This window comes from Ostrea edulis, chromosome 10, assembly GCF_947568905.1.
Source record: "Ostrea edulis chromosome 10, xbOstEdul1.1, whole genome shotgun sequence".
NCBI lineage: Eukaryota > Metazoa > Mollusca > Bivalvia > Ostreida > Ostreidae > Ostrea > Ostrea edulis.
In genome coordinates, this window is record NC_079173.1 from 42,861,743 (window position 1) to 42,877,240 (window position 15,498).

Genomic DNA, 15,498 nt, shown 5'->3' on the forward strand with positions numbered 1-15,498 from the left:
CCAAGGATTGCCTTTACATCGTTTAATATTTGTATATCTTTGAGACAAACAAACCAAACTATTACGTTGAACTACACGAGAATGTTAAAAGAATGTATTATTTGTGACGCAAATATAAAAATGCACGAGAGAAACAATTACATCTTTGTACTGAGAGACAACAAAACAAACATTTCATATTTGGCGAAATCAGTAACTACATTTATGCACAATGTCTACCATAGATATAGGCGTAACATATTTATCAAATCAGTTTCAAATGACATTTAGGCGGACATGTACATTGAAGTGTGGAATCCTTTCAATTGCAAGGGGGGGGGGGGTGTTTTTGCCCTAATTCGATAATGCGAAATCGCATGTATGTGTGGGAATGTTCATTAATTGAAACTGCCCCATCTTTGTACATACACCGGGCTCGTCATTCGCAGCAATTCCGACCGACATGCTCTTATATTCCCATATCTCATTTAGAACTGCAATAGCTGTACACGATCTCTAATTTTCCCACCCCCCCTAAAAATCAAAATTTTGAAGAGCGCATACAATTCCCTGACATTATTTCTTTGATTAAATGCTTGTCAAGAATTTTTGAGAAGCCAAATGCATCTCCCTCCCATTGAACAAAATGATAGGCACCAATTTTGCGGCAAAGTGCATTTCCTCGAGTTTTCTTTGAAATTTCACATTTGATAATCCAGACATTTTCTACTTCACTATCAAATTTCTGATGTCGCACACAATTAACAACGTCAAAAAATAAACATTGTGATTTCTAATATTTCTTTTAACGCCGTTTTATCGATTATGACGTAAAACTCAACAAGCCTGATTTTGTCGTGGTGGCTTACAATTGTAGGAGAGAAAATTTAACACATATGAGGGTGTGAACTGTGACACTTCACACCTTCATGTGTCAAATATATTACATGAACATACAAATGACGTATAAAGATTACATAAAGCCATCATCAGTTGATAGAAATCGTGGAATGAATGATTGATTAATTGATTGATTGGTTGATTGATTGATGTTTTCCGCCACACTCAACACTTTTTCAGCTATCTGGTGGCGCCCAGTTTTTTTGGGGTTTTTTTTGTTGTTTTTTTTGTGGAAGAAAGAATCAAGATACAATGTACCAGGGAAGAGACCACCGACCTTCCGAAAGTAAACTGGGAAACTTTCTCACTTACCGGCGCCAGCGGGATTCATAACCGCGCTGTGTAATTTTGAGCGCGATGCTCTAACCACTCGGCCACGAAGCCCCCCCCCCCCCCCCCCCCCCCCGTGGAATGACGTGAATTAATTTCAACATAGTTTGTTCTAAATGCATGTCTTACAATAAAAGGTGTTAGCCTTTTTGCATTATTTGTTTAGTATTATGTAGAACAACATATAACTCTATAGTTGAATAGTACCTATATATAGCTATCAATGTGTGTTATAACTTCTAATATGCTTAGAATAACTTACAGATCACAGGTGTCCGAGGGGATGTTAGTCGGTACTTCAGTCAGTTGACTATGTCGACAATCTACAAAAGTTCCATCACAAAAATGTGCATCAGTACAGTTACACTGATCAGGACAGGCGCCCGCCCCCTGGCTGTAAAACACAGAGAACACTATCAACGCCCAAACCACCAGCTGCATCGTTAATATGTTGTTACTAACGTTATTTCTCTACTCTCATAATAATATAGCTATTCAACACTTCTTCCTTGCTAGTGCAAGAGCTGAAGATTTCCTGCTTCTAACGCAGAGACCTTGATCTAGTGTAAGCACATGCATATATCTATACATTAAAAATCAAATATCGGGTATATCTTAAACACGATCTGGATTTGTGAGTTATGATCATTTGTGTAGGGGTAGATATTGATCACTGAAAACTATAGGGTAGAGGAATCAGCTAGCCAATATTCGTCATTCTTGTTAGAAAAGATCGGCGCAGCCTCCTGAAATTATTTTGAATTTATGTATGTTAATCTGAAGTGTTATTGTAAGGTGTTGTCTATAAACGCACACTAGTATGTGCTTTACGGAGTTTACTTTCTTTCATTAAAAACTCTTAGATTTTGTCCAGATTTTACAAAATAATACGGCCAATTGTATCCTTCATTTGTACTTAGGTAACACTTCATTATACAAGGCCTGTTAAAAATAGCAAGTCAAACTATTGTAATATTCAGGTGTTTCTGTTCAAATTGTTGAATGAAGTAGCATGCATTTCTATAAATAAACACAAACACATACATACATACATACATACATACATACATACATGCATACATATATACATACATACATACATTCATACATACATACATTACATTACATACATACATATATAAAGCACATAATATTTCACTTTATTTGGACACCCACTTCCGCCCCTACCCGGGGTTGAACTCACGACCTGCGGAACCAAATCTCCTAGCAGCATGTAACCAGCGCACTAGACCGCTCGACCATTTAGGCAAGTCAAAAAACTTGCTTTCAATGACGATGGAATTATCACCACGTTGTCACACGCTACACGGTCATTGAGAATGGAAATAGGATACATTTATTTAACGTACATTTAAGAGGATAATACATGATGCACTCTGCATTCGAAATATTTTATATAAAGCACGAAAATAGCAATGGATTCTTAAATGAACATAACTGCCCTAAGTGAAGGATGTATCCTTTCTTCCTTTCCCCCTTTCTCTTCCTGATTACTCTAGACTGGATAATGAGCAAAATTACTAGAGAAAACAGATGTTTGCAATGGACACTTACATCTAGCCTTGAAGATCTTGATTTTGCAGACGATATTTGCATCTTATCACACACACAGCAGGATATGCAAAGTAAAACATCTGAATTGCAATCTGAAGCATCCAAAATAGGACTGAAGATAAACTCTAAGAAAACAAAGATAATGACAGTTAATCCAAAGAACAGAAATACCATCAAGTTAAATGATACTGATTTACAGCAAGTTGAAAACCTCTGCTATCTTGGAAGCACGCTAGCGAATAATGGTGACATTGAAACAGAAGTTAAGATCAGGATAGGAAAGGCAACGACAGCATTTAAAAGGCTAGATAGCATCTGGAAAGCTAGAAGAATTGCAAAGGAAACCAAGATCAAACTATATAAAGGTAATGTAAGAACTGCATTACTCTATAGAAGACAAACAAATTAATAGAATCAAAATTAAGAGAATTTGAAGGAAGATGTCGCAGAAAAAAATCTTAAAGTACAATGGCCACAATACTTTCAAACAAAGAAGTAGAGGAAAGAACTGGAGTTGGAGATATCAATACAGAAATTAAACGGCGACGATGGAGATGGATAGGGCATGTCCTGAGAATGGAAAACAACAGACATCCAAAATAGGCTTTAGATGGACACCACAAGGGCAGAGGAAAAGGGGAAGACCTAAAGAAACTTGGAGAAGGACTGTACAAGCAGAAATGAAAACAATTGGAATAACAATGAGAGAGACGGAAAGAAAGGCACAAGACAGAGACAGATGCCAGGCAGCTGTGGAAGCCTTATGTTCTGACCAGTGTGAATAGGACTAAGTAAGTAAGTAAGTAATATATATATATGTGTGTTTAGTAACCCAGAAGTGATAAAAGAATTAGATAGGTTACATGAGGGATATGTTTTGGTTCCAGCTGACAAAGCTAGTAACAACATTGTCTTTGTTTGTAAGGTTCATTATTGCAACTGTATTTTAAACGAACTTGGCATGAATTCCACTTTTGGTAATCATACTTATACTCCAACTGCCCTTTCAAAAGATGAAATTCTTCAAAACCATGCTTCAGTTTTAGACACATTTAATATTCCAGTCAATGGGTCGAATGAATATGAGTTACCGTACCTATACTGGATTCCTAAACTACATAAAAACCTTTACAAACAAAGATACATTGCTGGATCCAGTAAGTGCTCTACCAAGCCCCTATATTTGCTCCTCACGACAATGTTAACAGCTGTGAAGGATAAACTTCAAAATTACTGTGCAACTACATATGCCAGAAGTAGTGTTAATCAAATGTGGATTCTAAAAAATTCTAAAGTACGTTTAGTAAACTTGAAATCACAGATTTTTTTCCCAAATCAATAACATTAAAACCTATGACTTTTCAACACTATACACGACCATTGCTCACGATAAATTAAAGTACTTATACAGTGTCAAAGTGTACGGACCCTCGATGAGGTACATGTGACTACATTACAGAAGGGACCAGTTATAATTTTAGCGGACGAGAATTTGAAGTTAATGCTAACATGCCATGTGATACAAAGGATGTCATATACGCCATCATATGTCCTGGATGCAAGGAATATTACATTGGTGAAACTGACAACACTCTCTGTGCCCGTGTACGTGTACATAAGCAGCACATCAGTACACCTGAATACAGACAAATCCAGTTAAGTGCACACCTGGAAACGTGTGGTAAAAACGATTTAACATTTTCCCATTTTATAAAGTCAAATGTGCCAGTGCTATTCAGGGACGGGAAAAAGAAAAACATTTCATTGGTATTGTAAAGCCAAAACTTAATAGTCTTTTATAATTGCCTATGATTTTAATGTACTTTTTTCCAGACCATTGTTGTACATTATCCATAGCGTCACAATATAGACATTTAACGTTCCGCTTACTTTGACGTCATAATCACTGTTACTATGATACTGATATGAATACATTTTTTGTAAAGCTTCTGAAGATGTAATGAAAGCGCTAAAGCTTTTCGGAGGATTTCTGTGTTTTCTTTTCATATATTTTTTCATATCAGTATCCGATTACTGAGACTATATTTCAACTTTGGATATATATATATATATATATATATATATATATATATATATATATATATATATATATATATTCCAAATAGAAAGAATTGATATCACACAGTCAAAATAATTCAATAAAAAAGCAGGACAATATACAGTTCCAAAATATATTTAAATCACTAGCGCTTTCTGGATTTATATTATTAATTATTAATTTGTATTCACCTGAGGATGGATGTTAAAATCCAGAAATCGCCAGTGGTTTAAATATAATTTGGAACTGTATATTTTCCTGCTTTATATATATATATATATATATATATATATATATATATATATATATAAGGGTGATAATTTCCTTTTTCGTATTTGTATTATAATTTGCAACAAACTACTTGCCAATTATTTTATCATTGAATGCCCTTTTACCGAGGATTTTGGATTTGCTATGCAATTCATTTTGACAACATTTTATCAAATTTCTGTGGTATTTAAATAAACTAACTGCTTCCGACAATTAATTTGGGTTTTGAGCTCCGTGATCTGGAGTAATAATTGTGCTTTTTTGCTAACAAAAGTATAATATTTTCCAAAAAACTTCCATTAATATTGCCTAGTCACACAATTCTTTTTGCAATTTAATAATCTTTTTCAAACGTGTTTTGTCATTTCACAAAATATCTCCAGAAGGCAGATACATAAGCATAGTCATAAAGATATGAGCGACTGTTTCTCTTTCGCTTTTGCAAAATAAACACAAATCATTATATACTTTAAGTTTGCGAAGAAAAGTTTGTAACTATATAAGACATAAGTATACGGCATTGAAAATAAATTAAGTTCGTTTCTTTTGTGCATAATGATGTAATCATATAATACAATTCCCAACCTTTTTCTGATATTGTTTCATTAAGACAAGTTTCCGACTTCTCTCTTTTGAGTTGTGAGGTTATGAACTCTTTTTCCTTCAAAACTTTACATTAGAACTATATTTCACCTTATGTACCATGCGTATAGATTTGGACTCAAAAAATTGATAATTTATTTTGCTTTTGGAAGCAGTAATTTGTCTTTTAATCGTTCTGGGTATTTTGAAATCAAACAGTAATAGCTCAAGAAGTTGTTTGTATCAACCTCATCCTTTGTATATTAAAACTGTTTTGTCCAGCTAACAAAATGCTTCAAAACCAAAGTTCAAAATGTAATCAATTCATTGTCTATAATCAGTCAAAGATGTGGGAAAGACATCATTGTGAGGCATTCTGTGAAAGCTACAACAATACAGAAAAAATGTGTAATGCATGCTACTTTTCAATAAACGAATACAGATTTACATGTAAACATTGTGTCAAATTCAAAAATATAATTTAAAGTCCTAAAATTGTATATTATACATAGTATCAATTACTGAACAGTAGATAATCAGTATCGTACGGAAGCTTATTAGTATTAAAAAATAAATTTACATTCCCATATCCCATATCTCGTAATTACGAGAAAAGATCTCGTTATTATGAGATAGTTATCTCGTAATTACGAGAAAAGATCTCGTTATCACGAGATAATCATCTCGTTATTACGAGGAAGTATATCGTTATTACGAGATAATTATCTCGTAATTAAGAGAAAAGATCTCGAAATTACGAGATAATTATATCGTAAGTAAGAGAAAAGATATCGTAACTACAAGATAATTATCTCGAAATTACGAGAAAAATATGTAAATATTGGTCACATCATATTTTTTTTTATATGAGGACTCCTCTCCTCATTTCGTCAGTGTCTTTTGGATGCTGTTTTAAATATAAGAAATCACTTTCCATTCAAAGCATGCCAAGTTGACCAATATAATTTTTAGAAAGTTAACTTACCGAACGAAAGTTCATTTATGCATTTAAAGTACAATGGAAAGAAAACGACGATTTATTATTGTAGGTTTCTGCACTATCAATTAATTAAATCAATTAAATTAAATATGCACTTCCCCTCACGGTACATATTGTCCATTGGTACATATACTACATATTGTCGCTGACGATAATATGCGCTGAGACAAGGCATATTTTTTGCATCGCGGTACATACTGTCGTCGGAGACAATATACATTGGAATGTATTGTCGCCGGCCGCGATAGATGGGAAGGGGGACGGTAAAATAACTATAGGTATCTCTGTATAGAATATTTAGCTGTAGTTAAATGCTGAATTGTTTAATGCGAATTAACATTTGGAATTCTTGTACGATTCCAATACCATTTTCAATGGAGGCCGTGATCGCCTTTTGTAAATCTCATTGAATGATTACATGTTTGACTTGTTTCAATTTTATGTATTGATAAATTTCAATTTAAAATATCTATAATATGAAAATATCATTATTTCAACAAACCACTATCTAGCGCTTTAAGTGTATGCATATTTTGTTTTTAGTTTCTTAGTAACATGCATGTACAGGGACTAGTGCCATCGCTCTCTCTCTCTCTCTCTCTCTCTCTCTCTCTCTCTCTCTCTCTCTCTCTCTCACTCTCTCTCTCTCTCTCTCTATCTATCTCTCTCTTTCTCACGCCCACTCAATATCTTAAGTAACCAGTACGAAATTATTTGATCATTAAAGATATATGTTGACATTGATCAATAAAAATGAAAAATATTACATACATTTGAGTGTATAATCTAGATTTGTAAAAATATAATAGATAAATAAAAATCCAAACTTAGTTCAAGAAGTCTCATTCCTAGATGTAGATCAGTACATGTTGTTACATGTACATCTAATAATGGTGAGGGTTTGTGTCGGTACATATTGTAGGAGTCATGTAACAACTCTATCTACATATGTACAGGTTTCATACCTCCAGTTTACAATCCTTTGAATTGGAGATCAAACCTCCGTAATAAAAAAAAAATGAACATCTGTTGATCTGACAAATTTTGAAAACACAAATATCGACTTACAAATATTTTGGTTCTAATCATATTTGTCTTTGATCATTATATAACCCGATGAACGAAATAAAACCCACAAAAAATGTGGGTAAACATATGCATTTCATATTTCTAAAAGTGTGATTATGACTGCAACTAAACTTACTCGGACCGGAACATAAATGATAACACGGAACGAGTATTATAGGTATTTAGCCTTGCTAAATCACGCGACACCGGACGACAATATGTACCGTCACACACACTTTGAATGAGATCATTTCGATTTCCTGACCAATCAACAAAGAGGGAAATAGTATCAAACGTTTCCAAGATTATCCATAAGTTGTGCAACTCGGCTTTATATCAATATTTTCTCGTAATTACGAGATCTTGTAAAAAAAATTAATTCACATTCCATTATCTCGTAATAACGATATCTTTTCTCGTAATTACGATATGATTATCTCCTAATTACGAGATATTTTCTCGTAATTACGAGATAATTATCTCGTAATTACAAGATCTTTTCTCGTAATAACGATATTTTTTTCTCGTAATAACGAGATCTATTATCCAAGAACATTGAAAAAATCCATGCATATTAAATACTGTCTCTTAATAAAATTCTTAATGATTTTTTTTCCCCTGGAAACAGGTATGTATATTCACATGTCCCTACTTCACCCCCATATTCATCCTGGGTTGGAATTCTTTATCAGAATTTGGGTCATACTGAAAATGGATGGAAATGTGAGCAAGTCAGTGGAAACGCCTCTTTTAGCAATCTAAGGCACGGAAACTCAAAGAGAAACCATTTGTCAGCTTTTAGTCAATCATGACTGGGATTTTAGTGAAGTTCCTGTTGAGAAACATAGAAATCAGCCAACACAAGACAATGGAGACAGTGACCCACATTTTGGTGACTTTGTGACCAGGCAGGATCAGGAGGCTGAAGAATGTCAACATTGTCTGTGTCGTCCATGTATTACATCTGAGGTCAACATACCATTATGATGGCTTATGGAATGTAATCAGCTAAATAGGAGCAATTCGAATCGACGGAAGGAGAAATATCAACGGTTTTGGACAATGTTATTTCACAGAAATGTTTGGAAGTATCCGAGGTATAAAGATCGGAAAAGAAAAGCATTACAGAGGGACCTGCATCGTAGACAATATATTTATCACAGACGGGACATAATGCTAAAATGTGTGGTAGAAATAGTGAGGACATGGTTGCCAAATCTAAATGACCAGCCGTACATGGGTCATATGTGAAAATGATAACAAATTAAACAGCATAAGATTTAAATAAATATTCTATAATAATTAAATGTCTTGAGTAGTGCATTGGAAAGGGGAAGTCCTATCAATAGGTATGTAAAAATACCAAGATGAGTCATATACAGAGCACATGACTAAAGCCACTTCCTCTGTAAACAAACATAAGATAGCTCCGCCTACAATGTTAATCTCTAGTGTGGAATTCAAAATTTAAAGCTGCGTCAGAACTTTATGTGCTAAATTCTCTTTAAATGGATTGTTGTTAGTTATAATTTTTATGCCTCTTGTTCACTGTGATGATAGCTCCTTCCATACCAAATCTTAGATTTCATAATCAATAAAAAAGCATATATTTTCAATTAATCCTTTTTAATTTGAAAGCTGCAGAAAAAGTTGAATATCCCATACATTTTGCGATTGGTTGTTATTTATACGCCACCCCTGGCCTTTAAAATTACTTATATCTTTCACATATCAATTGTGATTAATTTCCAATATAATTAAGTTGTGGATAGTTTTAATCGTAAAAATGCAGAACTGGAGGTTATAAAACTTTTACCGTACTCAGACTCAAACTCCGTCAATTTTGTTTTGGGTATGACTCTGAGGAAGTTTCGAAAAAATGTGGAGAATGTACACCATTTGATCTCATGCATTTTTTCTAACCTTTACCTCAGAGTATCAATACGATTTAAAGCACGAGTTCGAGTTTAAGTATGAAAACGTTTTATAACCTCCAGACCCGGTCCACAGATAAAGAAAAGAACTGGGATATTTAAAATTAATGATCAGAATGTGAGGCATCATAAGACACGGACACCTGATTTTTTTTTCACTAACTTACAGAATACTAAGTATTCCATAACATTGTTTAAATATTACAATGGTGTTCATGTTCTGTTTAACTTAGATTCATTTCATTTTCAGCAGATTGAGTTCCTAAAAATCCAGACCCTCCACATCATGGACACACTAGGACTCAGTACACAGTGTAAAATACGACAGTGTTCTCAATGCCAGAGGGACACCGAGTTCTTCTGAAACACATGTAAACATGATCTGTGTTTACAGTGTAAAGAGAAGCATGATACAGAAAATAACACCAAATATCACAGTGTAATGTTCTATATAACTCGTCATACCGAGAGGAGTTTTACCACGCAGTGTAAACTACGACAGTGTTCTCAATGTCAGGGGCACACTGAGTTCTACTGTTACACATGTAAACGTGATCTGTGTTTACAGTGTAAAGAGAAACATGTCAGTGATCTACATACCAAACACCATGATTTTGTGATTTACCGTGAGAAGTTTAATTGTCTCTCAAAACAGTTTGTCTTGCTTCGTGATATAAAAAAAAAACAAGTAGAAAATGAACTGATTAATCGTGAGAAGTTTAAACTTTTACCAAAACTTGAACAGGTCTTGCTTTTCAATACAAGAAAACAACAAGTAGGAAATGAACAACTGAAACCGATGCCCACACCTGTATTACACACGTCTGTCTCTGTGACAGGTGTTGGTAGTGTAAGACAAATATCGTCTGTCTGCGTCAGAGGTTTTAAGTGCGTGTCACACATATATCGTGTGATGTCAGACCGGGTCTGGGTCTCTGATTATGACAATCTCATCTTGGCATAAAAAACAGGAAAAAATATACACAATGTGACATATATAACATGGTATAGAGGACTACACACAGTGAACAGTTCTGGTGAACTGATTTATATAGACAGTAAACATAACATCAGCAAACTGTCTTTAGACAATAAAACAGTCACCATACTGGTGGAGAGACCATCGCCATGGTCACCACAATGTGTGTACTGCTCCCCGTCCACGGGGTATCTTATAGTCGGGATGTATAACACTGATACAGAAGCCAAGTTAACCTGTTAGAACAGTAGTGGCCAACCCATAATGACCATTCCACACGACAACACAGGCCACTCGCTGTATAGTTATCCTCTCTATATCACAGAGAACATGAACGGAAATGTCATTGTGTCTAACTTGATTATATATAGCCGCGGTGCTGTAGTGGTGACAGAGCGCGGGGAGAGACACCGATTCTCCTACACAGGACCTCCATCCGGATCACCACTAAATCCACGTGGAATCTGTACAGACGCGCTGTCACACATCCTGGTGTGTGATGATAACACCCACACAGTACAGATGATTGACAAGGACGGTCACTTCCTGTCGTTGTTACTGACACAACAACACAGGATAAACGAACCATTGAGCCTGAACTATGATGATAAAACTCAATTTCTCTGGGTCGGATCAAAGAACACCAACACATTGTCTGTATGTAAATATATATCTGGTAAGTACTAGTAGTACTGTAGTTTACTGTAAATCATAATATATATGTAGAGAGAGAGAGAGAGAGAGAGAGAGAGAGAGAGAGAGAGAGAGAGAGAGAGAGAGAGAGAGAGAGAGAGAGAGAGAGAGAGAGAGAGAGTACTTTCTTGCTGGTGAGTACTAGTAACACTGTAATTTATTGTACTATATCATATATATACAGAGGATGCACTGTCTGACAGGTAAGTACTAGTATAATAGCACTGTTGTTTATTGTACTATATCGGATATCTACAGAGAAGTTGTTCTCTGCCTGGTAAGTGTTAGTGGTACTGTAGCTTATTGCACTATATCAGATATATACAGAAGAGGTACTCTCTGATTGGTAAGTACTAATAGTACTGTGATTTATTGTACTATATCAGATATCTACAGAGGAAGTACTCTTTTTTGCTATGGGAACCAATTTAAATTTTATTCAAGATGTAAAAAGTGCCATTTTTTTTGGAATTAAAACTTCTTTATCATTGAGTATAATTTGGAAGATGATACTCTTTTTCAAAATTATACTAGCTATTTACCCCATAAGTTTGTCTTGTGTAGTTTTTATACCACTAATGTTTTCTTTTGTACGAAGATCAAGAAAATGCAAAATATCCCAAAATTAAGCCCATCTATTAAAAAAACCAACAGACACGACACTGGTATTTTATTTTTAAAAGGTAAATGTTTTGGATAAATTCCTACTGAAGATATCGATATGCAACATTTTTTTTTGGCTACATGTTAAAATGTTGCAAACTGAATTACACTTGGAAATTTGAAATTTTGGTTGTTTTGAAAGCATCCATCCAGAATAAATTCGCTGATTAAGCGGCATGCTGATCTACAATGACTTCATAATGCTAGGTCAGGTTTGAATTATCATGTAGGAATGAGCGGTTTAAGGCAACGAACGCTTAATTAGGGGCAAACGGTTTAAACGGAACAAATCTAGTGTAGAACGGAACGTTCAGTTGGTGTAGTAGTACAATGTACACTTCAGGTTCTGTAATACACACATTTCTAAGGAACATCCAAAAGTATAGTGTAGATTCACGCTTATGTACACCGTGATGCCCTGGTGGGTTCAACAGTTGAGATTGAACGTTTGATCTCGAAAAAAATATATAAGAGTTTCTTTGGAACAATAAAGTTGAAATTCTTCAGATTATATTCAAACGTAGTTTAGTGTGTCATGCGAAATGTTCGAGAGTTATTCTCATAACCTCAGTGTTGGTAGTGACTACTTCACACTTTAAGAAATAAAACTTTAACTGTAGGTATATGTTTGGAACCAAAGGGGACTGGACTTTGATGTTTCACAAAAAATACCTAAAGTCCAGGCTTTTTATTTGGTACCAAGAATTTTGACTTAGTAACCACAGACTCTGAACTACTTTTCAAAAACGTAAACTACTGAACCAAAGGGGATATGGCAAATATAGTCACGTTTGCTGGAAAGCTATGTTCTCATTTGACAACTTTTGGTTTGGTATTGGGTTCACAACATGACCTCTACTAAATCTAAATCAGCGGGATAAGATTGAAAGAGTTCTGTTCAAGCACCAAGGAATAAACTTGAAAATTTCTTTGCTTCAGCGATGAGTTAACATCATGATCCCTGGGGCCGAGATAGCTTTTAAGATTCTACTTCCTTGTGTAAGTTAGAATCAAATTCAACTCTCAAAAATACCACTAAGGAGTTAACATTATTGTGAAGTAGTCCGAATTGTTTCCCCATGATAAACTATGTTTGGATTGCAAATGAGCAAAGTGAGACGTGGACCTCTTGTTTATTGTGTTTTAACTTCATATTGTAACTCTCGTTTGATGAGTTTTAACTAGATATTGTCGCTTTCGTTCAGTGTGTTTTAACTTCATATATTTACTCTTATCCAGTGTGTTTTACTTCATATTGACACCTTTGCTCAGTATGACCTAATACGTGTAAGTTTATTTCTCCCTTTGCAGAGATAAACAAGGAACCCCTCTCCACCATGACAGAAAAAAAATATGACATTCAACAAAAGAATGAAACAGCTGAGAGGAAGTAGGGAGGCCGATATCCGAACCAATTCTTTAGTAAATTATTTAGATATCAACACAAATCCTAATCTGTCCAGGCGAAGTCAAATGAAAATCAAGGATTATGGAAAAATGCTTTGCAGCCTTGATTATTTGGATTGTGTGGATCGTGATTTGCTGAATGAAAGTAAACAAAGCGTGTTGATGAATTCATTCTTACAGTATCTAGAACCACTCTCCGAGTCCAGTGTACTTGACTTTCTAGAATGGATGGGAAAATGCAAAAACGTCCTACGAAAAGCACGATCTACAAAATGGGGCGGTGTTTTTTCTATCCTATTTGCTGTGTATACAAAAGAGGTCATATTTGAGTTCAAGGAAAATGATCTTTCAAATCTCATTGCTTACATTCTACGATTTGCAATAGAGAGCGATACTTTTATTCTTGTTTTGGAGCTTTTGAGGACATACTTATTTAATCACGATATCCAGTTGCAAAGAATGTTTGAAGATATGAAGGACATTAGTCCTTCCATTATTAAGACAATCTTACAAACAGTGAGAAATTTGATTTTGAGAAAATTTACCTATCTCCAAAACAATGTCATTGTTCTGTCTTTTTGTCGGGTGTGTGGACAAGAAAATTGTTTCGTGATGATTATGTCATACAAAGGGGATATATAAATAAAAGATAGAATACCTCACGAAGTTCTTGGATTTGAACTTGTCCTGTATAACTTTACATATCCATCTGATGAAGCATCGAGTGTCTTCAAATCCATTCCAGTTTCAAAGAAAACTCCATTGCCAACAGTAACAGAAAGTGAAGCAAGAGATCTATTTAGGAAACACTCCAATCTCACAATGATATCAGCCTCACCATATAAATCAATGGGATATTCCAAGGGGAGGCACAAAGTTGTAGAGAAACTGTGTATCAGTCTGTTTTGTCTACATAAAGGGCATATTCCTTATGGAGAGGAAAAATTTCCAAAACAATTAGGGGAGTTTGAAGTAGATGTCCAGGAGGGATACAGTGTTCTTGGAAGTGGCAAATCTCTAGAAATTGTCGGGTATATTTGCGGTGCAGGTCGTGGAAGTATTGGGGAGTTTGTGAATCTCGCCAATAATAGAATTGGTCTTATTACATGTGCGCATGTTATATTTTCACCAAAAGAACTAAAAAAATGGAATCGAGTGGAATTTCTTCGGACATTGAAGTAAAAGCATTTGATAAAACAACTCACAGCTATACACAATGTGGAACATGTGTTGCTGCAGCATTTCCAAAATGTTTCCAACAAGCGACACCCCCACAACCTAATGTTGATGCTGCTTTTATTGAACTTGATCCAGTAATAAACACTTTCAGGTTACGCACTGTGTCCTCAGACAAACTGTACTCCGCAGGCAAAATAAAATTCTAACCCTCCTGATGAAACTGTCTGTTTTATGAAGCAGTAATTTCCATGTGTGAATTTTTTTTTTCAGTATTATTTATTATAACACACCCGTCTCCTCTCACCTTATCTACCTGATTGTCTGGTTAGACTTATAGTGGATACCTACATAGGACACTGCTTGTGTTTAGTGATTTAATTGACAGAGATTCATGTTCATATGTAATATAAGGATATAAAGAGTATCAACAAATCTATTATAACTAAACCTCATAAAATCATAAATCCCATACCTCCTATTAGCAATACAAAATATATAGATGGGCAAACACGAACCCATGGATATATCAGAGGTAGGATCCGGGGGGGGGGGGGGAGGGTAAGCATCCCCTGTCGACCCGTCAATAAATGCTACTTCAGATTTAATTTAACTTAGATATAACAGATAGTTCATTATAAGTCAGACCAATATAAGTTGAGATGACTGAATATATATAAATTGAAAAAACCTGCTTAGGAACCAACGTGATTCAATTTATCAAAGTAATGCATCGTGATGTAGAGCATATATATATATATATATATATATATATATATATATATATATATATATATACCATGACTTCTTTTGCCAGTAACAATAACAAATTAATAGTTATACATTGTAATAAAAACATACACTATTCAGTCAAATTAGTACC

At 34.7% G+C, this 15,498-nt stretch overlaps 2 protein-coding genes across 6 annotated transcripts in view; one reads left to right on the plus strand and one right to left on the minus strand.

Moving 5' to 3' along the window:
* Positions 1-1,723, minus strand: part of LOC125666101 (slit homolog 2 protein-like) — a 53,556-nt gene extending 51,833 nt beyond the window's left edge. For 4 of the 5 annotated variants that reach the window (XM_056151402.1, XM_056151404.1, XM_056151405.1 and 1 more), the window contains exon 1: positions 1,472-1,723. In XM_056151402.1, the coding sequence (XP_056007377.1) occupies positions 1,472-1,650 (179 nt within the window). In that variant the 5' untranslated portion in view covers positions 1,651-1,723. The remainder of the gene's footprint in view (positions 1-1,471) is intronic. The other variant, XM_056151406.1, reaches the window with a different exon arrangement.
* Positions 1,724-10,717: 8,994 nt separating this feature from the next.
* Positions 10,718-14,838, plus strand: LOC130050793 (uncharacterized). Its single transcript, XM_056151410.1, has 2 exons — positions 10,718-11,352; positions 13,344-14,838. The coding sequence occupies exons 1-2, from the start codon at positions 10,941-10,943 to the stop codon at positions 13,424-13,426; spliced, it is 495 nt and encodes a 164-aa protein (XP_056007385.1). The 5' UTR covers positions 10,718-10,940; the 3' UTR covers positions 13,427-14,838.
* Positions 14,839-15,498: the final 660 nt, after the last annotated feature.

Excerpts from the sequence above, each read along its gene's own strand:
- LOC130050793 (XM_056151410.1), top strand. The coding sequence starts at position 10,941 with ATGACCATTCCACACGACAACACAGGCCACTCGCTGTATAGTTATCCT. Across the intron at positions 11,353-13,343 it reads TGTATGTAAATATATATCTG|AGATAAACAAGGAACCCCTC; the intron begins GTAAGTACTAGT and ends CTCCCTTTGCAG.